This window comes from Acytostelium subglobosum, assembly GCF_000787575.1.
Source record: "Acytostelium subglobosum LB1 DNA, scaffold: scaffold3, whole genome shotgun sequence".
In the NCBI taxonomy this organism is placed as follows: Eukaryota; Evosea; class Eumycetozoa; order Acytosteliales; family Acytosteliaceae; genus Acytostelium; species Acytostelium subglobosum.
The window spans coordinates 1,113,058-1,139,661 of record NW_012236529.1 but is presented as its reverse complement, the minus strand read 5'-3'; the positions used below and the strand labels follow the sequence as shown (position 1 = coordinate 1,139,661).

Below are 26,604 nucleotides of genomic sequence, written 5' to 3'. Positions count from 1 at the left end.
TATCTAGATAGACAACAACACCTTGACTTGCTATTCCATTGCTTTACTTTATTTTCTTTATGTTGTTACTCTACTGATTGACTCTGTTTGATGCCAGTGTCTTGAGGAAAGTGGTACGCAGATCAAACTCTGCAAAGATACTCCTGACCAACAGTTCCAACTCCTTGTTGGACAACCTCTTCAACTGTTTCTTGTTGTACATGGCCACTATCTCTGCCAGTGTCACATCCAACACCTTGTTGAGTTGCCAGAACTTCTTCCAACTGTGTACCAACTTCACACGGTCCTTGGCCAAATCCTTAATCCCCATGGAGACAGTTTGTTTGTTAGTTTGTGATTGGGATTGTTCCATGATTGAATGGCAGTACATACCTCTGATTCACCTTGATAGAGGAAAAGTTGTTCAAAGGAGAGGAATAATGAACAGAGTTGGCTAAGTCTGGATGTCTCTAAAGAGGATATATTCTCCAGCTTCAAGACTAGCTCAATGAAGGTTGATAGGATTCGGTCCACAAAGTGTGCGATCAGGCCAAAGTAGTCCTCGCGTGGAAACACCAACTTGTGATGATTGATTGGATACATTAGTGATTGATCAAAGTTGCTGCTGTACCTTGCACGAATACCTACCTTCCATGTTGATGAAAGCTTTGTTATTTCATTGACCATTCGTTTAAAGTTCAACTCTGTGTTGCTCATTACAGAGTCCTCTTTGGTGTTGTCCAATTCATTGCACTGATCGTAGTATGCCAGGATACTGGCCATCTGGTCGCCGAGATACTTCTTAAAGAACTCTTTGGAATGTGTAGTGAACAATGGTGCGTAGTCTACGAATGTGAATAATGTCTTGTTGTCCTGTTGTTGTACTCTGTTTCCAAGTTGATTGATTAGTCATTGTCCAGGGAATTGATGTCATACATACCCTAATCGAAGCTCATAGGGAATGAGTAAACATCGCGCCAAGAATAAACAACTGTTATAGTATAGACAGGCCATAAGAGGTACAACAAGCTTGGCCTTGTGATACTTTAAATACATGATCCTGAACAGATCAAATACATCTCTGCATCCTTGGAATATCTTCTTGGAGCTATGTATCGCAGAATTGTGAGTTAGTATGACATGCCTTGGAGTGCCCATGTTGCTGTAGCAGGATGGATAACAAACCAAAGTGGGGACGCCTTGTTTGACTCTGCCAATGCCTTGTCACAGAGTAGGAATAAGCTGTTGACACTCTTGAATATCAGTCTGTTGGGGAAATAGAATAGTTGGAGATTTCCATGATTGAACTCTGATTCACCAATGAATGAATCATCCGAATTGATATAGTCGTACTTGTCCTTTACAATTATCTCTCGGGCACAATACAACAAATGATCCCTCTTCTTCTCTGCAAAGTGTACCYTCAATATCATTGATGTAGTCGCTAAGTACTTGTGTCTCCTTGATCAAACCTGAGTAAAGTAGTTAGTCATCATATCACGTGATTGATTGATTGGTAACATACCAATATCGGCCATGTGTGATTCAAACTCTTTGGTATGCTTTTGGATTGACTGGAACAATGGTAAGTGAGTGGCATCACTTGGTACAAGTGATCTGAGACTACTTTGTTCGATGATTGATTGAGTGTCGCACCATATCTCATCACCAACCTTCTCCATTAGTTCCTTCTCCGATCCAAACAGATGTTTATAAATGAATGTGAACAAGTCCTGCAGGACATGGTATATACTCTCTGAACGATCGATCCATATTGTTAGTCAATCAATCACTCCATCTTTCAATGATGACAATATCACATACCAATTGATACTGATTGTTTGTTGTCCAACAGAGGATCGATTAGGAAGTGCATCTTGTTGCCATTGGTCGTCGTGCCACATTGGAGTGAATGGGTGGACTGGAGCGACACTTTGGTTGCCTTGAGGAATGGTGACACGAGGATGTTGAACAACTGAGCAGACACTGATGTGATGACAGAGTTGAGAAGACCCAGCTTCTTTAGCGACTGTATCAACTCGTGCGAGTTGGTGTTGAGCACCACCTCTGAGCGGTTGATCATCACCGCGTTGGTAAAGTGATCAAGTAGCAATGTCTTGAGATTGTTCTTCCTCTTTTTGAATTGATCGTGCAGCGTTGGGATGATCCTGGGGAATGGATGATTGTTCATCAAGTGCTCGGGCAGATGCTTCTGCGTCGACTCCATCTCGAGCAGCAGCCTGGTGGCCTCCATATAGTTGTGTTGATCGTACGCCAGCGTGTAATGTGAGGAGAGTGAGTGATAGCGCTCAAAGTAGTCCAGCACGCCCAGTGTCTCGTCGATTGATTGCAATCGCTGTTTGAGTTGTTGGTCATAGTTGACGTTCGACTGGACCTTGGCAATGACGCCCTCCACCGGCTGATTGACTGCCTTGATCGTGGCATTCTTTTGCTCGTCCAATGCCAGTACATCATTCCTCAGCGACATGATATCGACGCCAGACGTTCGCTTGAGCTCAGTCTTGACCGTGTTGCTAAGGTGCTTCTTGAGATCGACCAGCACGTCGACCAGTGATGTGAAGTAGACCTCCAACTTTTGCGGGTGATTGAGCAGATCGGTCGGCTCATCTTGCAATGACAGTGATGACGATGATGTAGACACTCTTATCGGTTCATTCTCATTCACCAACTCATACATATACTTTATCGCATCTCCACTCTTTATAAGTTTATTCAAGAATTCATTGTCTTTAGTTCTTACTACACTATCATTGTTGTTACTATTGTTGTTATTATTGTTATTGTTGTTGCTATTGTTGTTGGTGGAAGATATGTTACTGTTGTTGTCGTTGATGCTGCTCTTGTTCTTGTCCGATGACAGCTTGGATCGAGATGATGTCTTTGAAGCCATCACATGTATATATCTTTATATGAATGTACAAGTTGTGCATGTTCAACAACAAGTGAACTTCTCAAAGTGCTGGCTCACTCACTCGATCTCCCACCCTCTATCCCCGGTTGATGACTCACCTGGTATCACCAAAATAAGGTGTACATCAACAATCGAGAGGGTAACGAATAATGTTGACTTGATACCTATGAGGCGTAGTCATTGAGGATCGACTGCATTGGTACTGGCTTCGGCCATGGCGTAGGTGCGCCAGTAGTGATAGACGCGCTCGGTGTTGACGGTGCCGTTCTCGTTGAAGAGGAAGTTGCAGTACTGTTGGGTCCAATCATTCAATCAATCAATCAATCAATCAATCACTTTTCAACAACATGAATGAATAATGACAACTCAGAAAAACACGTAAGGCCAGCTTATTATGATTATTCTTTGCAACAACCCAAAACAAAACCATTCCCGCGCTGTTGTGATTCTTGATGAATTTATTGAGAAATTAATTAAAGTGAAAGGTAGTAACAGGAAGACAAACAACTACCTGGTTTGTGTGTGTAAGGACCCACTAGAATACCCAATCTCACAACAACCCTTACTTCCCATTTAACTGTACCCACACACACACATACACACTATCACCACTCACGTTCATTCATTCTTTCATTCATTCACATACTCGTTCTCATATAATCAGATAGATACAAATACATACATACACATAATATATACATAACATATATCGCAACATAACATTACTTGTACATCTAGGTGTTTTCGTTGTTAATCCGATTGATAGACAGACAGACAGATAATTGAATCAACACCTCTATCCTCATCCTCATCTTTCTTTTACCTTCATTCACACAACATATTATATTTATATTTATATTTATATACATATATTGTTTAATAATAATAATAATAATATTTTATAATAACTATACAATCTAAGCAGTCGTACTCAAACAATGGGTAACCTATTTAGTAGCTGTTGTGATAAGAAACAACATACTCCCTATGATCCCTTCATCTATGATGAAGACTATGAAGAGTATCACAGTCCAAATGGTAAGTCCAACTCGAGACTGAACTGAACTGATTGACAAGTAGTACTAACATCAACATCGACATCTAGTGCTCAACCCTAATCTGATAAACACTTATGATCCACCACCTCCTATACTCATGGATCAATATAGTAGTGGAACCATGAGCAACAGAGATAGTTACACGAGCCATGATATCAGGGACAGTTACTACGAAGATCAACAAATACCTCATAGACAATCGATTGATAATACATACACGATCAGCAACAAATACAGTAATATTGAGAACTACGATGCCAACTCGTACCAACCCTTCTCAGAGACCTTTGATGACAGCAACAACAACAACAGTGATGTACAAGATGATCAAGTTACATTCGAAGCCGAGCATCGTCATCCAAATCTCAACAATGTCACAGAGACTCTAAATCACTCGATCCACAACCATCAACAACAACAAACGCCACAACCATGGCAGACCCAGACCAAACAAAATACAAACAACAACAACAACAATAGCAGCAGCACTCTTAGCACAGGAAGCACTGGAAGTGGCAAGCAGTCATTACAGCACAGTGCTAATGCACAGGACAAGTTCTATCCTCGCTACATGAACTTTACCGAGTCTGTTTACATGGCCCAACCACCCTCCACCGAACTAGGCATCACGGACTCCATCGTAGACTCTATCGTGTTGGGTCTGGACAATAGGCCACCAAAAGAGCAGCACTTTAATGCTCAACATATGCAACAACAGCAGCAGCATAACAATGTATATTCTCCTCAGCAAAGACAACAACAGCAACAGCAGCAACAACAGCAGCACAACAACATTGATTCCAGTATCCTATCAGAGTCGTCCTCGTCGCCAATGACAGATTCGAACTTTGGTTCAAGTTCGATATACTACGATACTCAGAACTCATTCACTAGATAGGATGGATGAGTTTATAACGAGTGTTTGATTGGCGTTCGTTGGGACAATGATGATGGTGGATGCGGTAATTCCGATTGACGACTTTGACAAGACAACCGCAGTCAACAACAACAACGACGATGCCAGTGTTTGGGCTAGTTGTTGTCAACTCAACGAACCAAACCAACCATGTTTAATAATAATATATAAAGATAGGAGTGAGAGGGATAGACTGAACAAGTCCATCTTGTTCGCTTCCCTGGTTTTGTACACAATAACATTAGCCTGTTGGTCGTCGTTTGTATATATAGTTTAAGTTTATTGATATGTGTGTGTTCCTGATCGTTCCAACCATCCACACGTCCCGTCCACTCATCCATTGTCCCATAAACATGTTTGTAATGCTGTGCTGTTGTTGTTGTAATACTGTGTATGCTGTGCCAAGGCCAATAACATAACCATGTGCCATGCCTGGTTGGTACATCATCGCGACCGACCAGTTAGTGAGCCAACATGAGCTTCATCTTGGCAATGGCAAGAGCTGGGTTGAGTCCCTTTGGACAGACTCTAGTGCAGTTGAGAATAGTGTGACATTTGTAAAGCTTGAGGTTGTCAGACGAGATGTTGGCCAGTCTCTCGCGCTGGATCGAGTCACGAGAATCAGAGATCCAACGGAAGGCCTGCAAAAGGACGGCTGGGCCGAGGTAGCCTCCGTCTCCACCCTCACTCCACCAGTAAGATGGACACGAGGTCGAGCAGCATGCACACAAAATACACTCATACAAACCATCGAGCTTGTGTCTGTTCTCCTTTGATTGGAGTATCTATTTGAGTTGGTGGCGGGATGGTAAGTCTTTGATTGGTCAAATGGTGTTCCCTAGTCAACTCAAACATACCTCCTTGCCGTTGTGACGCTGAGCGTTAGCAGCTGGCTCCAACCATGGCTTGACGGACTTGTGTTGTTGATAGAAGTGAGTGAGGTCTGGGACGAGGTCTCTGACGACGTGCATATGTGGAAGTGGGTAGATGGCAATTGAACCACCATCGATAGCGTCTGTTGTCTTCTTGATGCAAGCCAATGTGTTTGATCCAGAGATGTTCATGGCGCAACTATATCATACATTGATTGTGTGAGTTGAGATGTTGTTCTGTCTGTTGTCCGATGATGATGATTATGATGACCCTTACCTTCCACAGATACCCTCACGACATGAACGACGGAAGGTCAAGGTTGGGTCCTGAGTGTTCTTGATGTGGATGAGAGCATCGAGAATCATAGGTCCACACTCCTTGAGGTTCAAGCTGTATGTCTGGATGTATGGCTTCTTCTCAGACTCCTCGCTGTAACGATAGATCTTGAATGAGATCACTAATATATGTATGTTTGTGTATCTTGTATCAGTGATAAAGTCCATCATCTATCTGATCGCTAGTGTAATGTTTGTTATATTACCATTCTTAGTATCGACTGCAGCAGCTTGAGTGGAGACTATAAGTTGTTGTCGGAGGAGGTGTATAATGTGTAAGTAAGTAATGAACATCATTACCAAGCATGTTTATGTCATGTCATCATGTATGTTCATTCATCGGACATTGAATGATTGATTGAATGAATGATTAATATTGATCGATAGATTACAGTTCAAAGCAGAGAATGAAGCAGTGCTATTACGAGACAGCACAGAGCTGAATGATCGTCTGGCAAAGTTTGCGAGCATTGTCTGTGTCTATATAGTTTATATCTAAGTAGTATGTACAGTTAACCCTGATCGCTTGTTAGTTTGAGCATCATCAGCATCATTCCCTTTGAATCACTTGCGAATCACCAACACACACTCAAACTATGTGTAAAAAAACAAATAAACTCAAATTTTGAACTTCAATCATGTTTGTCCAACAAACTAAACAATAGTCTTGAAACTGATGCATCTCAAAAGTATTATCATCTGTTCTTTTATATAGGTACCAACTCCACATATCAATGACTATTATAAATCTTAAGATACATTGAATCAATCAAACACAGAATTAGTATATACACACATAAAAGATGATGATGGGTTCGATGTTAACTAACCAATTTATTTGAATTTTATACCCATTTGAACAAATTAAATCAAAATTATGTGTTTGTTCAACAACAACACAACAAACTTTAGATGAACAGAGGGTCGTGTTTGTTTGTTCCCCCAAGGATTGAGCTCAATCCACGCACACACCATCAATCATTCATTTCATTCAACCTGTCAATCAATCAATCAAAACATTATACAACATATACATACATACAAACAACAAACAACAAATAAAATGGTATCTGTATCAAACCCACAAAAGTTGAACGAGGCTTTGGCCCACTACAGACGTCCAGAGAACGCTTCGGACTGGATCATCGTTGGTTACAGCGGTCCAGCCACCCTCGAGTTTAGACAGGCTGGTAATGGCGGTGCCTCTGCCCTCATCCAGCACTTGCGTGATGATGAGTGTGCCTACGTCTTTGTCAGAGAGGAGTACACCGAGGGCGATGCAGGCTTCAAGGAGGGTGTCATTGGCAACAAGGCCAACACAAAGGATATATTCATTGCCTGGACTGGTCCCAAGGTTGGAATCATCGAGAAGGGCAAGAAGAAGAGTCACGTCGGTGATGCCAAGGTTTTGTTCCAGGTATGTCAACTCAATTCATTCATTCGATCCAACTTCAACAACATATACTAATCATACTTTCACCGATCAATTGAATAGCCATTCCATGCCGAGTTGACTGCCATCAACAGAGCCAACTTCAATGATGTCACTGTCAAGGACAGATCCAACCCACTGTCTGGCTCCCATGTCATTGATTAATAAGATTGAACATAATCAATCATTCAATAAACAGATAATCAATCCTTCATTGGTACCTCCTAATCAATTCAAACAACAACATGAGAGATAGATGGATTGAAAGAGAGAGTTGATGTAGAAGGGGAAATAGTTTATTTGTATTTGGTATTTATAATAGTGAATATGTTAGCAAGCGCATCCTGAACCCTGAGTCTTTGTCTCTTTGTTATTGAAGTCAACTACCACTCCACCTCCTGGAACAACTTCATCGCGAGTCGGGTCAACAGTGGGTGGACGGCTCATAAGATGGCAAATCTGTGTCAATATCGTTTGGAAGGCAGAATCTACATTGCTGGCATCGAGAGCTATCATGATGATCGATTGATTGATTGATTGGTTGGTTAGACAAGCTGGACTCATGTCACATTATACATGATTGATTGAATACATACCAGATGTTTCAATAAATAACAGCTTGTGCTTCTCTGCAAACTCTTTGGCCTCATCAGTGGACACCTCACGCAAGTGTCTCAAGTCGCTCTTGTTTCCAACCAACATAATCTCGATATTGCGGTCTGCGTTCTCTCTGAGCTCCGTGAGCCATCTCTCAACACTCTTGTATGTTGCTTGCTTGGCAATGTCATACACCAACAGGGCACCAACTGCACCACGGTAGTAACTATATATATATATATGTGTTTGAATTAGTTAGTGAGTGCAAGTAAGCAAGCAAGTAAATGATCTCATTAACATACGCAGATGTGATAGCTCTGTATCTCTCTTGACCAGCAGTGTCCCAAATCTGTGCTTTGATGGTCTTGCCCTCGGCAACTATTGATCTGGTGGCAAACTCTACACCAATGGTCGACTTGGTCTCGATATTGAATTCATTGCGAGTGAATCTCGACAACAAGTTACTCTTACCAACTCCACTGTCTCCAATAAGTACAACTACAAAATCCGACGAGGTTTGATTGATTGAGTTGTTAGATCCTCCTCTTGATCATCATCATCCATCATCCATCATGATCATCATCCAACATACTCTTATATAAGTAATCGTATTCCTCTTGTGCTTGCTTTGACATCGTTATGCTTGTATGTTATCTGTTTAGAACAATCGATTCCTATGTATGTACTCTGTTATTACTGTAACACTGTTGTTGTTTGATTGAATATCTAATATGTTTGATTGTTTGTTTTTTTATATATATAAATATAATTATTATCTGTATCTATGTATCTAATGATTGAAGTAAATGACAAATTGGGTAGAGTGTGTGTTAATAAACCAGGTGTTGTTGACTGCTGCAGCGTTTTGATGTTGTCTAATTCAAAAAAACACATGTGGAAGGTGACAAGTTGGGGGGTGATGAATGGGAGACGAGTGACATGAAAGTGCTGTGTGTGATAATCATTGAGTGTGATTCTCCCCACTCTCACACACTCACCCATCATCGATAACCAGGGAGGGATAGAGACACGACACACGACAGACACCTATCAATCAATTTATATTTGTACCCGCATGTCCAACATGTCTACTTAACTAATTATTCAAAAGAGATTGTATGTGTGTGTGATGGGTGATCGCAATATCGGAAGAGTAGATGGAAGAATGGAATGGAACTGCCATGTCACTGATTGTTTGTCATTGATCTCTATCTATCTTAGTTTAATCAACACCCCTGGTCAATTTCGAAATTGACAACTTTGATCGATCGTTGTGTATGTGTGTGATTGATTGGTTGATTGATTTATGTGCATTTGAGACTTACATTAAAAATAATAATATATTATTACTTGTTACTTCTTCTTTATTTACAATTAAGAGTCGACACAATGACCCGAATGATTGATTGTTTGATTGAGTGATTGAGTGAGTGGAGGAAGGATGGAAGCAAGCAAGATGTGTGTGGTCAACAAATTGAGAGGAGGAGCGAAGGTCCACATTCTTTTAAAAGTCACACACTTGACGAAGCCTGGTTAACGTTCTTTTCATTGAATGGCTTCATGGCTCAATTAAGTAGAGGTGCAGCTGCACCTTGTTGTGTATCATGATGTTCACAAGCACAGTCGTCTATAAATGTTGTAGCAATAGTTAATGATAATGGTAGTAATGTTAGTAACGCCAGTAACTGACTTGACTACCGACAGATGGTCTAATTAGATTAGAGATTTGATTGACATACCATGGTCTTCATCGTCATGTTCATTGTCACTGCCACTCTCATCACTACTCTCATCGAATGCTTTCTTCTTGTGGAATATACAACACTCTGTTCATTGATTGATTGATTGATTGAATGATCGGGGATATGTCAATGAATGAACGAATGAACAAGAATGAATGAATGTGTTGGGTAACATACTCTTTGACTTCTTCTTTGCCAGGTTCTCATTGTCAACTGTTCCATCTGTCCATTGTACTCTCTTCTTCTTCTTTGATTTGAGGGTAAGCCGCAGTGATACAGTTGATGGTGATAGTGTTGTCGTTGTAGTAACTGTTGACGATGAAGATGATAATGTTGCAGTACCACCACCTCCGCCGCCAGTAGATGAGTTCAAAGCAGTACCGGATGTCTCATTCCCAGATGGACCTGCTACATTATTTGGTGTCCGACTCATTATAATATATATACTCCACTAAACTATACTATACTATACTATATATAATGTCTTTATATATTTTTAAAACACAACTACTTGCTTTCTCGGCTTGTAGTTGTTCGATCGAAGTGTGTATATATATGTGCTTGGATTGATTGATTGATTGATTGATTGAATGATATAACTCTACATTCACAACAAGTTGAATATATAACTATATCTAGCTTGATAGGTGAGTGTGTGAGTGACTGAAGATGTGTCGGCAACAACCTTGACGACTGTCTCATCGATCTCACACACACTTCGACAAGTTTCGAATGTAGGGTTTTCCCGCGCCATTGTTCTCTCTCCAAGAGAGATGGAACATCTTAATGTCCATCCATTCTATTACATAGTCTTTCCATAGCTCTTCATTGTTGTAATATGTTGTTGTGAATGTTGTTAGAAGTCATGATGACATTAATGAATGAACAAACATTTATGTAACTTACAATTAACATTGGTCTATCTTTGAGACGAAATCCTTGGACATCGGTCAGTGCATCGGATGCCAATTGGGAATTGGGAAAGGTGATAAAGGCTTGATTCTTCATACGGCCCTCTTTGTAATGTACTATTGTCATCTGTTCATTCATTTGTTGACGTGTCTCAAAGTATCGACCAAAGATGAACTCCAAGTCCACCTTGTCCACCTGTTTGGCCAAGTTCTTGATGTACAACTTCTTTGATATTGTACCAAGTTCCAACTTCTTCTTCTTATTGATCGTCTCCAACTCTATATGGTATTAGTGATTGATCAATCAGGACTGTTGCCGACGTTAACATACCCTCTTCAGTGGCCTTGTGTGTCATCAGGTTTGTGAGACTTATGACATCATCTCGTGAATAGTACTTGTCTTGGCCACCAGATGGCAATGATTGTGCGGTGGGAGTCTGAACTGATGTGTTCAGCTTGATCTGGATTGGTAACTTGGTCGACGATGAGGGTCCTTGATTGGTCGGTGTGATTGCGGGTGGTGGCACATCAATGTGAAGTAGTCCATCAGTGTCATCTGTTGACGAAGTCTTTGGTTTCTTTGATACATCATCGTCTTGATCTTGCTCATCTTCTTCATCATGTTCTTGCATCTGATGTACTGTCCTCTTGTTTGGTTGTTGTTTATCTTGAGGATGATGTTGCTTCTGAGTAGAACCAGTGGCAGCAGGAGTTGGGGCAGGGACCAACGTAGACTTGTTGTCTACGGTATAGGGAGGAGGCAAGTTCATTCTGTTCATGAGATGTAACACATTGACATAGAACTTGGGAGTAGATTGCAATGTCTTGCATATGTTGGCGATGATCTGCTCGTCAATGGGTGGTAGCTTCTGCTTCTGTTTGGTCGCAGATCGTCGTCGTTTGGAAGAACCATCTGTTAATGGTGATAGAGATGTTGTTGTTGATTGATCAATGAGTTTAACCTTGAGTACATTGCCAAACTTTGATTGATTGTTGAGTTCATTGACCAATTGAGTTGCATTATGTTCATCATTGAGTGTAACCATTACATTGCCAGTCTGTTTGATTGATTGATTGATTGAATGAGTATGTGAATGATCGAATGATTAATTGAGTGATATGAGTAACAACATACCATTGGACCATTGAGTCGTCGTACATCTATTGGATGATACGTTGACAACAGTTGTTGTAGCTGAGTAGCGTCATCGATGGTCAAAGGGATGTTCTCGATTCGAACCTTGCACTGTTTATCAGTAGACTCTGTCATTGATACACCGCCATCACCAATGTCACCTCCATTAGCAGCTGCATCATTCGTTGTTGTAGTTGTTGTTGTAGTAATAGTAGTTGATGAGTCGGACATGACGAAAACAGAATGATATTCTTCAAAGAAGTTGCGGGACTTAAGTCTCAGGAGAGTGGAGTGGTGAAGAGAAGAGGGGTGGAACGATTCCAGGGAACTAAGATCATTCTTTATTTAATATAATCTAAACATGGATGTGTATTTCATCTCTTGGCCTATTAAGATTATACACTTTGTTATCCACTAATCTCCCATTGATACCAAAACTCACTTGTAGAGTATAAGGTTTCTTGTCACCCTCAGGACAGAATAGGACTGATCTGATTGTCCAATATTCCCTCTTGACTTTGACAATATCGGATTTAATATATCCTAATATCTTGACCCAATCTCCATAATTTATATACCTTATTTTCTTTTCGTAGTGCTCAAAACCGAATGAAGGATAATCTCTAACGAATATATGTACACCATTAATGTAAGCTATGGGGTATTGATCACCATCAAATACAATATCATTGAATATTATACTAGTATTATATCCAACCATCACCATGCTAGGATCAATAATTCTTTCCATATTATTATTATTATTATTATTATTATTTTTATTATTATTATTTTTTGATAAATAGAATAACATTAAATTAATATTTGAATTAAAATATGAATATTTTAGAGGAGTCAATTGAGTCAATAGCAAACTAATGATGGATCGATTAACCAACTTTGAGTTTGAATTTTTGAATAGAGAGAACAAATACCAATTTATTGGGTTTCGCCAGTATATTTCCAGTCTGGTGGTCCTTGATTGAATGATATGAGAAATTGATTAAATTATTGATTGAATTATCTCAGTTACTTATCATTGAGTTATAAATCACCTAGTTTTGATTATATTATTTAATTGACAATATATCCAAATATTTATTTAAATAAACTTGACCAGTTTATATTTTGGAACGATCATTCTTTCTATTCTCCAAGGAGATAATAAAATTGATTCTTTGAAGAGGAAAACATCTGTTTATAATGAGAAAGATAACTTTCCAGGGATTGTAATTCTTTAAGGAGAATATCTCTTTTTTTGTCTGAAGAGTATAACATGTCTTCCAGCATTACGATCTCTCTTTGTTTTTCATATATCTGAATAGTCTTATTATTGATCATGACCTCCCAGGGTCCATCACCAGGGAATCGTGACGAACTGGATGAGATACTAAAATACATAACTAAAGCAACGCCAATCAGTAGAACTAGAAGAGAAACTCCAAATATCCTTGTTCTATCCTTGAAAGTGTTGCTGGCCACCAACTCCTTGCTGATTGTATCAACTTTTACTTTGAGATTGCTAATATCATTGTAGCAGTTTGTCAACTCCTTAGTATGTCCCAACTTTATAACCTCATTTTGATCATTCTCCTCTTTGAGAAGGTTGACTTGATGTTGCAGGTTCCAGACCAGGAGTTGATTATTATTATACTTTGTGTTGGCATCAGCCAATTGTCTCTCCAGTTGGCCAACATATGAACGATTATCCATTGAAATATAAGTAATTATGTTTATATATATTATTAATAAAAGAGAAGTAATAGTTTGTTACAAAGATGAATGATTAAAAGTATAGAAACTTGAATTACAAAGTTGACCTTAATAGTGATGAGACTCACAAAATCAAAGCTTGGATGGAATCAACAAAAACCAAAATAACAACATTGAAAACACTTAAATATAAATATTGTTAATCAAAGATCGATGGCTTTGTCTATTATTTTATTCTTTTTGATTAAGGACTGGGACCACACCAAACTTATAAATCGTTCTGACGGCTACTAAAGATGGATCTGCACAAATAAAGTGCTCCCCATACTTTGACTTGACTTGGTAGAATCCATATGTATAGTTTTCAAGTATATCAAATGGTATGTATCCATTGTCTATTATCTCTGTACCATCTCGTTTCCTGGTGTAGAATGTTGTGTATAGGGAGTCTCCTTCAACAACACCTTGCACGCCATACCCTTTTGGCAATTGATAGCTTGGTTTGTTGGGACCCTCTGGTTGGAATTGGTATACATCTGTAGTACGGTATTCAGACCTAACACCACTGGTATTGCTTGGAACAAATCCAATGATTTCAATCTGATCGTCACAACTGAGGTACTGTATAGTACCGTAGTTCTTTGCAAAAGATGGATATTCTCTAACTATGAGGTGAACAGCATTGATGTATGCAATGTAGCCACCGCGGGATAGGATTGCTCCGTCGATTGGACTGATCACTGTGTTTTGTTGTTGTAGTTGTTGTGCCTTTTCCCTCTCTTGTAGTATTGATAGTTTGTTCCTTGCATCCAGTGCTTGTTCAAACAGATAATCTTGAACTTTGTTTGACAAACCATCATTGAGAGCAAGTTGATTTTTCAGGTGTTCAATCTTTCTTTGTTGCTCCTCCAATTGAGCAATGATATCGTTCTCTTCATCTTTGTTCCCTTTGTTGTTATTATTATTGTAGTTATTATTATTAGTTAATGGTACATGTTCAACCTCTCCAATCAGAATCATATCATCATTATTGTTTATCTCAACCATTGTTTATATAAAAGTATGTATGTTATTATTATAAATGTGAATGAATCAATCAACAAGGTGATGAATATATATTATGAAGAGTTAACTACTTTGTATCATCAAAGTCAAATTCAAAGTTGTTTGGAAACTTGGAAATAAAAGTTGATCAATCTTTGGTGATCAAGATGGGCTTCATTTCGGATATTATCAATACCCATTATTGAATATCATCATATTTTTCATCTAAAATGTTATTTATTATTATTATTAAATGTTTGATCGAATAAGTTACTCCTAATCAATCTCTTCAATCTATGATTTCAAGTTTGATTGAATGCTCAATTGATGGTATCATCGGACACGTCAGTATAGTATGAGTCCTTAAGGTTGGCTACCACCGTAGGTGTAGTTCATGTAAACCATCCTGATGGCCACGACTGATGGATCGGCTGTGATAAAGTGTTCTCCATACTTTGAACGAACAAGGTAGAATCCAAATTTGTATTCCTCCAACTTGTCAATACTAATAAGTCCAGTGTCGATTACTTCTGTCCCATCCTCCTTGGTTGTAAAGAAAGTAGTTCGAACATAGTCTCCTTCTCTCAGTCCTGTGAGGCCATATCCCTTGGGAAGATTGTATCCTCTCTTTCCCTCTTCCTCAGGTTGGAAGAATAGTATATCTAAAGTCCGGTACTCTTTCTTATTGCCACCACCTACACTTGGAGAGAATCCAATCACTTCGATCCAGTCATCAAAGTTCAAGTAGAGCACCTGCCGATAGTTCTTGTAAAATGTTGGAGCAAGTCTAACCATTACATGGAATCCATTAATATAAGCTTGAGGGTATTCTCCATTCTCGAAGAATCTCGGATTCTTCAAATAGTAGTCATAGATCCTAATGTTCTTGTTTGTGTCTTGTATATCACTTGGATTCCTATTATTATTACTATTGTTGTTGTTGTTGTTGTTGTTGTTGATTGAGTTACATGGGATGTTTGAGACAGACTCCTTAAGGTACTCAATCTCTTTGGATAGTTGATCAATAATATTATTTAACTCTATTATTTTGAGAGTTGAGGAGGATAGTTGTTGCTTCAACTCTGCTTCTTTGTCTTTTGTTTCCAAGACTTGTGCTTTTAGATATTGACTTTGTTGATCCCTAACTTCTTTTATCAATGCAACTTCGTTCTCAAGGTAATTGAGTCTCTCCCTTTTAGATTCCCCAGTATAAACACCATGTGCATCTGGTAATAGAGTACTACTAACCTTTGGTTTCTCGACAATACTATTATTATTATTATTATTATTATTATTATTATTATTATTATTATTATTATTATTATTATTATTATTATTATTATTATTGTTGTTGTCCATTTATTTGTAAATATATATACTAGTATTTGTACTTATAATACAGAAAGTGAATCATTTAGTAGAGTCATTCAGTTATCCATCACGATAACTATCAGAGACAATCAGACAATGCATGTGCAATCGGAGTTGTTGCATCGGAGTTATTCTGATTCATATTATGGTAACTTAGAAAACAAAGTTACTATTCCATTAACAACTTGGTTCCCAAAGTTGTGACTTTGTCCAGCATATTATCCATCATCAATGGTCCATGAAACATAGGTTGCGTTTAGACGATAAAGATGGATTGGGTCTGTAATAATTAATAATTAATAATAATTATACATAGATACAATTATAAATATATATACTAAACACCAGTCGATCGGCGGTTCGATGGTTTATTCCTCTTGCCCTTAAACACGACATGGATTACATCTATGAACAATCTGTTCAAAGAAGCTCCGAAACTGGCTCTTAAGTTTGTGTTGTCTCGGTCGAGGTCACTACTAGCTGTCTGTCTATTCTTCCAATGATGATGACCATTGCCATTGCCATTGTTGCCATTGCCATTCCTGTTACCATTACCGTTGCCATTGCCATTATTGCCATTTCCATTGCCATTGTTGCCGTTGCCATTGCCATTGTTGCCATTGCCATTGTTGCAATTTCCACATAGCTTATGTCTATGATTGATTGATTGTTAGATACTGTTGACTACAGATCTCATTCAAGTATGTGAATGTGATCAAACTTACTCCTTCATTTGAGTTTCAAAGTCTTTGAACCAGGTCAACTTAAGTTGCTCCATTTTATCGAATACTGATTCCTCCATCTCCTTAGCCAAAGTTGATACATCTGTGTCTTCTGATGCGCCTCCAGCCTCGTCTGGTCCACCAACACCAACACCAACACTATCATCGGTTGTCGCTGTAGTGGCACCAACATCAGAGGGGCATGCGATAGGCAATGGACAATCACATGTTTGATTGACTGTTGCTCCAACAATTGGGGTGATGTCCGACTGACTAGATAAAGGACCTTGATACCACGCCATTGCCCCAATCAGAAATATAGCCGCTAAACCAAGCATTATCATTCTTGTTTTGCTTGACTTCAACTCATTCTTCAGTTTAGCATTGTCTTTCTCTAGTGTAGCCTTGTCGGTGTTGCTTGACTTCAACTCATTCTTGAGTTTAGTATTGTCTGTCCCTAGTGTAGCCTTGTCGGTGTTGCTTGTCTCCAACTCCTTCTCGATACCTTCGACCTGAGCTTTGAGATTGCTAATTTGATTGTTGCGATCGGACAACTCTCTCATGTGACCGAACTTTATGTTCTCATATTCGTCATTCCTCTCCTTGAGCTTGGTGACTTGATGATGCAGCTGATCGTTCTGGATAAAATATGTATTGTTCAATGTTGTGGCCTCTGCCAACTGTTTCTGAAGTTGGTCAACATGTGCATCCATGTAACTCCTCTCTATACTGCATGCTGTCAAGTCATGATAAGCTCCGAGCTTTGCAATCTTATCCAATCGTTCTGTCTCCAACAATGCTCTCAGATCCATTATCTCCTGGTTCCTGCTTTCCACGTCCTTCAGGAGTGTGTCGACATTGCCCTGATCTATCAAGTCTGGATCAGGAACAGGTGCGCCAGGTGCGTCAGGTGCGGCGTCAGGTGCGTCATGTGCGTCATGTGCATCAGGTGCATCAGGTGCATCAGGTACATCAGGCTCCATAGTTGTTAATACTTATTATGGATTGAGTGTATATTTATATCTACTGCTGGTATGTTGAGATGAGTAGTAATAGTAGTTGTTGACAAGATGAACCAAAGAATGAATGAATGCATGCATCAACCAATCAAAGGTCAGGGGGCAGGGACCGAATGAATCTGGATCGTGGGACCCGAGTTTGGTTGGGGTTGTTGATGAGGGAACTATTTGCAGTCAATCAAACGAATAATAGATAGATATTAAAATATCCATGATTGATTTATTCAACATCCCAGGTATGCTTTGGCTTGACATTGGTGTAATCTGATGATGACCTTGACATGCCATCGTGACATGGATACCAAGTCAGAGTGTCTTTACCCTTGCATGGGATGGTGCTCTGGCCACACACCTGATGATCATCTGAATGAGGATGGAGAGTTGGACCAGAGACAACATAAAGTTAGAGGGCGCGAGTCATTATAGCATGTATGTCCATTCTATTTGATTGATTGATCGAAWTGTAAGTATATTATGTATCGTGATTGATTGATTGAGTTGAGTTTGAGTTTACTTACACTTAGGTTAAGAGTTAAGTGATTGGAGGACATATGTTGTTATACTCGCATGTGAATTGAACGGTGTTACGTCCCGCCTCCTAGCGTACTACACGTAGGCCCAAGCTTGCTGGAAACGTTTCTTGCCGTTCATTGATGGGCCAGCGACTCTGACCTGTCGCTGGTTAACTTCTCTGTACAAATGGTTTGTTGGTGTACATGGATGGATGGATTGATGGACGTTGTTGGGCTACAACAACATCAACAATAACAACAACCACCTAGGACCTCACGTGAGGTGGCTCAATCATTCGATCGCCCCACACCTTGCCATCCTCGCCACTCTGCACAAGATGTCCAACAGTGACACCTCGTTCATCTGCCAAATGTTCAGTCAGTTTGTTCAACTGATTCTCCAAGTCATCCTTCTGTTTGTTCTTTGCTGAGCTTCCATGATCATAGCCATGTAGAGGTGTTGATGTCATCTTATTATTATTCATGTTTGTTGAAGTTGTAACTAATATACTATTGAATGTTATATTCCAACGATCTGCAGCTGAGTAACATGATATAATGAGTAACATCGCCAGACATGTCATGGCAAACACAAAGATACGCTTGGTTCGCAAGCTTCGTGGTGGTTGTGTGGCTGTGGCTGTGGCTGTGGCTGTGTTGTTGTGTGACTCTATCTTCTTTTCATTGTCGACCACCATCATCTTTGTTGTTGTGTTTTGTGTTGTTGTTGTTGTGTTGACGGCAGTAGTGTTGACGACAGTAGTGTTGGCAGTGGCATTCTTTATGTTCGTACTACTATTATTATTGTTGTTACTACTACTGATGTCAACATGTTGACTTGTGTTTGTACTTTGACTATGCATTTTGTAGTCGTTGTTTGTCAGTCGATGATTGATTATGATGTTATGTCGTTAATGATATTGTTGTAGAGGTATGAAGTTGTTCTGTTCTATATATGTGTGTGTTACTAATACTGACACATATCTTGGCATCACTCTCAAACAACTGAAATAGATAGACAACAACAATGTGATGATCTGATGTGCGAGTGTTGGTGATGGTGAGAGTGAGTGAGAGTGAAAACGCGTTGTTATTAGAACTGTTTGTTTTGTAGAAGATTAATAGTGTTTGTATGATTGGATTGTCACGATACGTCACTCATCGCAAAACAATCAAAATAATTTTTGCATCTATCAAAAAAAAATTGTGTCCTTTCCTAGTTTGATCCCCAAAAAGGAATGTTTTTAGTTTGTTTTCAACGATTCAAATCCTGATCATTCTCAAAAGTTTCATAACTTCCCCCCCACATGTAAAATCAGGGTCCAATCTAAAGATGGATTGATGGACAATGATGAACATTCTGATTCATTCAATAATTCAATCATTCATATATTCATTCAAACAATCAAACAAAGAAACAATCTAACAAACAATCAAACATTATAATGTCAGAGATAACAGTACCTTATCAATTATATAAAGAGACTACTGATCTTCCAAGTAGGACCAAGTATCTGATCACTCAAGCCTCTTACAAGGCTGTGGCCGAATCATCAGAGATAACAGTACTGTGCGAGTACACTATAAGAGTGTTCAAACAATCATCATCAGACAACAATGGTGATGTGATCATACCTCTGATCTCACAACGTGCCACTATCTCCCATTCATCAATCACTGTGGACTCTGGTCGCAATCATAATAGCGATGGAATATCTGTTGGCGCATGTATTGTGACGCAGGCCAATGCGCCAGCCTACCAATTGTACACATCACATGCGGGCATCTACCACGTGAAGCTCACGGTGCACGTGCCCTACCTCACCATCAAGAAGACGGGAATGGAGCTGCAGATCCCCTCGTCGTCCAACAACTCAATCTCCTTCCAGGTGCCACACGCCAATGCCAACATCAAGATCTTCAACTCGTTCATGGACGTCGAGGCCACTGACCAATGGCTGGAGCGCGCCGGCAAGGAGGTGCCCAACTACACGGTCACCTTTGCCAAGCTGCCCAACGAGACAACGTTGCGCGCACAGTGGACCATCAAGACAGAAACTGCACCCGTCAACAACAACAATAACAACAAGATCGACGCTTCCAAGGTACAGAAGCCACCCAATATTGTGGTGGTCCAGAACATCCTTGGCTCAATTGGCGAGGGTCTGCTCATACTCAAGTCACAGATTGGCTACAAGATCATCTCTGGCATTGTATCGCTGTTCAACATCAAGGTGGAGCGTAATGTGAACATCATCAGTGTGGACGGCGAGGCTATCAAGAAGTGGGAGGTGAACGAGCCTGCCGACCCCAAGTCCAGCCACCGCGTGCTCACTGTCTACCTGGACTATGGTGTCGAGAGCGACTACACACTCACCGTCAACGCCGAGTACAACATGGGCTCGACTACCGCTGACGTCTCCATCCCAACAATGTTCTGCATTGGCGACGACATCACCAGACAGCGTGGATACATTGCCATTGAGGCGCGCACCAATGTCGAGATCTCCGAACTCTCTTCCAACAGCCTGGATGCAATGGATGTTCAGGAGTTGCCCCGCGAGCTATCATCCCTGGCCACCCACCCCATCCTGTTGAGCTACAAGTTCCTGGACCCATTGTTCCAGCTGCAGCTTCGTGTCAAGAAGAACCGCGACGTCCAGGTGCTCGTGTCCATCTGTGAGAGCGCCCACTTCATCACGACAATGAGCAACACTGGTAAGACCATCCATCAGTACATCCTGAGCATCAAGAACACACAGAAGCAGTTCGTGCGCCTACAGGTGCCATTCAACTTCTGTCTATGGTCTACCCTGATGGACGGCCTGCCCATCCGTCCAAGCTACATCGACAACCCAGCCTCGCCAGACACACCCTTCCTCCTGGTGCCCTTGCTCAAGGCCGGAAACCCTGCACAGCATGATGTCAACAAACCTGTGCAGCTCGAGATCGTGCTGCTGGAGAATGAGGTTCGCAACATCAGTGGACAGAGCGGCCATCTCCGATTCACAATGCCCAAGATGGATCTGCCTCTGCGTGCCGCCTATTGCACACTTTATCTGCCCGAGAGCATCAAGGCAGGCAAGTCCGAGGGCAACCTCAAGTGCGTGTCGTACTTCACCTCCGACCCACCACAATCGATCACATCGCCCAACCCGAGCGATTACCAAGACTATAGTCGCAACGATGACATGGTTAATAGACGCAGCAGCATCTCCTACGACAGACACAGCAGCAACAATTACGCCAACAAAGCCGGCGGTGGACTATTCAGCAACTTCTCATCGTACGAGAAGAAGCCATCACTGAACAAGGCAAGGAAGGAGGGCGGAGTCAAAGGTGGAGTGATCCCAGTGCGTGTCGAGATGCCGACCACCAACAACGCGCATCTCTACGAGCAGATCCTCCTGTCAGGTGAGAAGGATCTAAGCTTTGAGCTTCCATTCAAGCAGTCCAAGGTCAAGGTTGTAAGGTCCAACAACTAAATGGATTATCTTATCTTGTCTTGTCCTATCTTGTCTTTTCCAATGCGTTCGTTCAATAAATGTTATACATAATGTACATGTATCTGTTAACTCATGAGCCAATCTTTGAATGAATGAATGGGCGAAGGTCCCAAACTTCCACAAAGTGTTGTTGTTCACAAGTTTGACGAAAGACACGAATGAATGCGAGATTGAGCATTCATTCTGCAAGACTTAGACACACAAATAGATACATATAGGGATAGGTGTGGACGCAAGCAACAATATGACATACTATGATCTGTGTATATGTGAGCAAGATCCAAATGCCACCAAGGATATGTTGTTGTTCTTGACAAAGTGTATGTTGATATTCAAGGGACCGACATCGATTTATTGACTTGCTGATTGACTAACTGCAATGTATGCTACACCAGTGGGTTATGATTCAGTTGCTATTACACATACAGTTGATGGAAGACTCGCCCCTAAAGATGTACGTCCCCACTTCATTCAAACAATCACTCACTCAATCAATCAATCATTGACAACGACTACGACGACAATCACATATAGACAAATAGGATACCTCATGTGAACTTGAATGAGGAGAGCGCAACTACATCAGGATGGTTTAGAGTTGGAACGGATACAAGGAAGATCAAACAGTACTCGAGATTGGAGGTGATATGTAAGACGGTACAGGATTTTAAGATGATCACTCGTACCAACCCTGTGATCATGTCCTACGATATTGTTAGTGTCGTGCCAATGGACGTGAGCATCTTCAACCTGGCATGCAACTCATCCGACATTGACGTCATCACACTCACTTCACATTGTCACTATGTGGTGAGACCCGAGAAGGTTCGCCAGGCCATCGCCAATGGAGTCTTTATCGAGTTGGCCTACAGCCCCCTCCTGAACGAGGCAGAGGAGCGCGACTACTTCATCCAGTACGCGTCGGCCATCATCAGATCATCTTATGGAAAGAACATTATATTGAGCTCACGTGCCAAGACCCCAAGAGTGATGCGATCGCCCTACGACCTTTGCAACCTGGGTCACCTGTTTGGCATGACATTCGACCAGGCCAAGGCGGCCGTCACCAAGAATCCACACTCTGCGATGCTGCACGGCGCCTCTAGACGATCACACTTTGGAATGATGGCGCTCAAAGACCCAGCTCTGTCCAGTGAGTTGGAGGCATGGAAGAGAGATCAACTGGTCGATGTCAAGCCCACCAACAACACAGTACCACATCCCAAGCATAATAAGACATCAGCTGAGCAACACGATGGAATGAATATCGATGGTGGTGAGGACAGTGATGATGATGATGAGCCAGCAAAGACCTCAACATCAACAACAACATCAGCGTCATCTTCATCAGGGTCGAAGACATCCAAAGGCAAAAAGTAGGAGGAACGAGGATTCTTGTGACCTTGGTATGGGCTCAACGGCAACCTTCTTGCCAATGCTCACTTTCACATGTCAACGTCCACTCATTCATTCATTCATTCATTCACTCGAGGGTGTATATGTGCCCGCCATCCATCATAATTGGACAACATCATCACTGGTGGACCCTCATTGATCATTCAAGGTCCACACACACTACATTGTCATTGAAGTAGTAGAAATGGTGATGTGTCACAATGTCAGCAACAACAACAACAACAACATGTCGTTGTTGTCATCATTACATATAAATATCTTCCACTCCTCCCATCCCTCTGTCGACGCCTTCATTAAACATGTCAGTTGGAATACCCAAGGCTTGCCTTCATTGGCAATAACATCACCATTGCCAATATGAGGTCGCCAGTTGGAATACACCCACCCATATCAATGGAGGTTCCGTGTCTAAGTATCAAGTGTTTTGAGGTTGTCTGTCTCATCACCTGATTTGTGTGTATGGTTGGTAGTGAGGTGGGTGATTTGTGATTGATTGAGTGATTGAATGARGTGAGTGAGTTTATTGTCATGGTAGTATCACACACACCTCTTGAGCTTGATGGTTGGTGGATAGCTAATGTGGTGTTGTTGGTGTGTGAATGCATGTGATGGAGGGCAGTGTATGATAGAGATAGATAGAGAGAGAGAGAGAGATAGAGAGAGTAAGAATATGATGAGAGTGAACAAGTGATTGATTAATTGACACAAAAAAGAGAGAGAGATAGATAGAGTTAAAGAGAGATAAACAGGTGTGGTTTGATTGGATTGATCACATCGATGACACAATAGTGTACCAGGACAACAAAAACAAGATAATTGTAATGTATATTGGTAGTTGTTGGGTGTCAGTGTGATAAGTTTGTAATGATGCCAAATCAATCAGTCACTCATTCAATCACTCACACTTCCATTCATCCAAACATCAATAGATCAATCATTCATCAGAGTAGTTTGTAACTGGTTGACAGGTATCAATCAAATCAAATCAATATCAACATCACCAACCAACCAACTTTACAGTCAGTCGGTCAGACATTCATTCTTCCAGTCATTCAGGTCGACATCCATTCACACATCATTCCCAACTCGACAACAAACAGCGAACAATTTGGAACGTTCACTCTTAAGTATCAATATCATAGTAATATCCCAGGTCGAGATTACTTTGAACATATTATATATATATATATATATACAAACAGAGATAAGATATTTAACGACAATGAGCAGCAGCGATACTAAAGAAGAGAAATCATCCTTTTGGAAATTCACTGCATCAACATCACGAAAGGTTGGTACAACACCATGGACATCCAATATCTATAATAATTAATTAATTAACATGTTGTTTGGTCAATTGATATAGAATCCAGGGAGCACAAAACAATCTGGAAGCATTATAAAACAGAAGTTTGATAGGATCAATGGGTATGACCAAACTCGCAAACTAGCAAACTAAACTCAACTTGAATACTCACTCAATCAATCAATCAAAAGTAATCTGATACCTAAATCAAAGACGAATGATACAGGACAGCAACAACAGTTTAATTACAGTTATCCAAAGGCGATTGAGAATGGATCATCGGCAACATTGTTGACTCAGACAAAGATTGTGGCACAACAAACATCCCCAGTGATCACTTCGGATTCAGAATCCATGCCAGACATTGATGGTTCATTATCATTGAATGTTGCATCATCACCTGGTGGTGCGAATAATGGTCATTCAGGTGTAGTCATGGATGATAGTACAACTGCCAAAGCAGCAAGCAGTCATCATAATCATCTACAACTTCATCTTCAACATCAACATCAACTATCAAACTCAAGTAACAACAATGAGAAGAGTTCAAAGTATAGAAGATTGGACAAGTTGTTGGGGCAGACCAATGTTGACTTGGACACATTGAAGAAGTATGGATGGCGAGGTGTACCAGACTGCAAGAGACCCATGGTATGGAAGATACTCTTGGGATACATTCCATCAAATGGTGGACGACGCGAAGATATCCTCGAGCGAAAGCGTAAAGAATACCGCGACTGCCTGCCCCAATATCATCAATCAGAAGAAAAACGAACCGATCCAGACAGGAGGACTTTGAAGCAAGTAAGTTATGACTGATCAATTGGAATGATTCCACCCCTATACCCCACCACTTGATCACTCACTGACCAACTCATTGACGACCTCAGATTCAAATGGACGTGCCTCGAACGAACCCTGTCGTGTCATTGTTCCAACAGCCACCTATCCAGGAGATGTTGGAGCGCATACTTTACATCTGGGGCATTAGACATCCAGCGACGGGATATGTCCAGGGCATCAATGACCTGGCGACACCATTCATCTATGTATTCCTGTCAGAGTACATAGTGGACATGGACAGCTGTAACACCGAGCAGGTGGACTCGAGCATACTGGCCAAGGTCGAAGCCGACAGCTACTGGTGTCTGACCAAGCTGCTGGACGGCATCCAAGACCACTACACATTCGCGCAGCCTGGCATCCAGCGCATGATCGCCCAGCTCAAGGGCCTGCTCGAGACGGTCAACCCGGCGCTGTGCGAGCACCTGGCCTCGCAGGATGCCCAGTTCATTCAGTTTGCATTCCGCTGGATGAACTGTCTGTTGATGCGCGAGGTGCCCTTCCAGCTGGTGATACGCATGTGGGACACGTACCTGTGTGAGCGCGAAGGCTTCTCAGTGTTCCACGTGTATGTATGTGCGGCCTTCTTGATACAATGGGCCGATCAGCTCATTGGCAAAGAGTTCCCCGACATCATGATCTTCCTACAGCGTCCGCCCACACAACAATGGCAAGAACGAGACATTGAAGACCTATTCTCCACAGCGCATCTCTATCGAGAACTCTATCACAATGCTCAAAGTCATCTAAAGTCACCTACTCCCATCAATCTCAGGAGATAAGTGATTGTGATTATGTGAGTGAAGTGAATGATCAATAAAATGTCGTTCGTTCGTTCGTTTGATTGATTGATTGTGGACATGTATGTCTGTCCCTATATCTGTGTATGTCTGGCTGTCTGTCCGATCCGAACATTCGGACGATATCAATCCATCATGTTTGTTTGATTGGTGATTGAGTGGAATGAATGAATGAATGAATGAAAGGATGGGACGAGACAGGGAAGACATTGGTTCAATTTCCCATATTGGGAACTGTTGTGATCACTTGGATAACATGACCATACATACTCAAGGTCGTCAAGTGTCTGAGATCAAACTGGGGCTAGCCCTCATGTTGAGATATTATTGAAAATCAAAACAATCAAAACAATCACACACAACATGGAAGAAGCAAGCAATCAGTTCATTCAATTTGAATTCACCACGTGTTTCCTTATTGAGAGGATGCTGTGTCATGTAG

General features: G+C 40.9%; 13 protein-coding genes across 13 annotated transcripts; 5 read left to right on the top strand and 8 right to left on the bottom strand.

The window, feature by feature from the left end:
• Positions 1-70: 70 nt before the first annotated feature.
• On the bottom strand, positions 71-2,890 carry SAMD00019534_019440 (hypothetical protein; the record flags this gene model as incomplete). The annotated part of the gene is made up of 8 exons (XM_012902535.1): positions 71-298; positions 373-558; positions 628-865; positions 920-1,087; positions 1,165-1,245; positions 1,333-1,387; positions 1,505-1,735; positions 1,804-2,890. The coding sequence occupies 8 exons, from the start codon at positions 2,888-2,890 to the stop codon at positions 71-73; spliced, it is 2,274 nt and encodes a 757-aa protein (XP_012757989.1).
• Positions 2,891-3,849: 959 nt separating this feature from the next.
• SAMD00019534_019430 (hypothetical protein) lies at positions 3,850-4,867 on the top strand (the record flags this gene model as incomplete). Its single annotated transcript, XM_012902534.1, has 2 exons — positions 3,850-3,949; positions 4,017-4,867. 2 exons carry the CDS (start codon positions 3,850-3,852, stop codon positions 4,865-4,867), a joined length of 951 nt encoding a protein of 316 aa, XP_012757988.1.
• A 482-nt stretch (positions 4,868-5,349) lies between these two features.
• Positions 5,350-6,564, bottom strand: SAMD00019534_019420 (hypothetical protein; the record flags this gene model as incomplete). The annotated part of the gene is made up of 5 exons (XM_012902533.1): positions 5,350-5,670; positions 5,743-5,956; positions 6,035-6,215; positions 6,300-6,335; positions 6,486-6,564. Coding segments are annotated over 5 exons (831 nt in total), but the record flags the coding sequence as incomplete, so codon positions are not given.
• Positions 6,565-7,156: 592 nt separating this feature from the next.
• On the top strand, positions 7,157-7,690 carry SAMD00019534_019410 (hypothetical protein; the record flags this gene model as incomplete). The annotated part of the gene is made up of 2 exons (XM_012902532.1): positions 7,157-7,510; positions 7,589-7,690. 2 exons carry the CDS (start codon positions 7,157-7,159, stop codon positions 7,688-7,690), a joined length of 456 nt encoding a protein of 151 aa, XP_012757986.1.
• Positions 7,691-7,855: 165 nt separating this feature from the next.
• On the bottom strand, positions 7,856-8,757 carry SAMD00019534_019400 (hypothetical protein; the record flags this gene model as incomplete). The annotated part of the gene is made up of 4 exons (XM_012902531.1): positions 7,856-8,034; positions 8,122-8,348; positions 8,425-8,620; positions 8,715-8,757. 4 exons carry the CDS (start codon positions 8,755-8,757, stop codon positions 7,856-7,858), a joined length of 645 nt encoding a protein of 214 aa, XP_012757985.1.
• A 930-nt stretch (positions 8,758-9,687) lies between these two features.
• Positions 9,688-10,297, bottom strand: SAMD00019534_019390 (hypothetical protein; the record flags this gene model as incomplete). Its single annotated transcript, XM_012902530.1, has 3 exons — positions 9,688-9,749; positions 9,862-9,948; positions 10,042-10,297. The coding sequence occupies 3 exons, from the start codon at positions 10,295-10,297 to the stop codon at positions 9,688-9,690; spliced, it is 405 nt and encodes a 134-aa protein (XP_012757984.1).
• Positions 10,298-10,666: 369 nt separating this feature from the next.
• On the bottom strand, positions 10,667-12,141 carry SAMD00019534_019380 (hypothetical protein; the record flags this gene model as incomplete). The annotated part of the gene is made up of 4 exons (XM_012902529.1): positions 10,667-10,687; positions 10,771-11,054; positions 11,107-11,833; positions 11,911-12,141. The coding sequence occupies 4 exons, from the start codon at positions 12,139-12,141 to the stop codon at positions 10,667-10,669; spliced, it is 1,263 nt and encodes a 420-aa protein (XP_012757983.1).
• A 2,907-nt stretch (positions 12,142-15,048) lies between these two features.
• Positions 15,049-16,026, bottom strand: SAMD00019534_019370 (hypothetical protein; the record flags this gene model as incomplete). The annotated part of the gene is made up of 1 exon (XM_012902528.1): positions 15,049-16,026. A coding segment is annotated over one exon (978 nt), but the record flags the coding sequence as incomplete, so codon positions are not given.
• A 349-nt stretch (positions 16,027-16,375) lies between these two features.
• On the bottom strand, positions 16,376-17,743 carry SAMD00019534_019360 (hypothetical protein; the record flags this gene model as incomplete). Its single annotated transcript, XM_012902527.1, has 2 exons — positions 16,376-16,691; positions 16,764-17,743. 2 exons carry the CDS (start codon positions 17,741-17,743, stop codon positions 16,376-16,378), a joined length of 1,296 nt encoding a protein of 431 aa, XP_012757981.1.
• Positions 17,744-18,557: 814 nt separating this feature from the next.
• On the bottom strand, positions 18,558-18,761 carry SAMD00019534_019350 (hypothetical protein; the record flags this gene model as incomplete). Its single annotated transcript, XM_012902526.1, has 1 exon — positions 18,558-18,761. One exon carries the CDS (start codon positions 18,759-18,761, stop codon positions 18,558-18,560), a length of 204 nt encoding a protein of 67 aa, XP_012757980.1.
• Positions 18,762-19,736: 975 nt separating this feature from the next.
• SAMD00019534_019340 (hypothetical protein) lies at positions 19,737-21,776 on the top strand (the record flags this gene model as incomplete). The annotated part of the gene is made up of 1 exon (XM_012902525.1): positions 19,737-21,776. One exon carries the CDS (start codon positions 19,737-19,739, stop codon positions 21,774-21,776), a length of 2,040 nt encoding a protein of 679 aa, XP_012757979.1.
• A 265-nt stretch (positions 21,777-22,041) lies between these two features.
• On the top strand, positions 22,042-23,177 carry SAMD00019534_019330 (hypothetical protein; the record flags this gene model as incomplete). Its single annotated transcript, XM_012902524.1, has 3 exons — positions 22,042-22,117; positions 22,193-22,251; positions 22,332-23,177. 3 exons carry the CDS (start codon positions 22,042-22,044, stop codon positions 23,175-23,177), a joined length of 981 nt encoding a protein of 326 aa, XP_012757978.1.
• A 1,696-nt stretch (positions 23,178-24,873) lies between these two features.
• Positions 24,874-26,144, top strand: SAMD00019534_019320 (hypothetical protein; the record flags this gene model as incomplete). The annotated part of the gene is made up of 2 exons (XM_012902523.1): positions 24,874-25,323; positions 25,410-26,144. 2 exons carry the CDS (start codon positions 24,874-24,876, stop codon positions 26,142-26,144), a joined length of 1,185 nt encoding a protein of 394 aa, XP_012757977.1.
• Between the last annotated feature and the right edge of the window lie 460 nt (positions 26,145-26,604).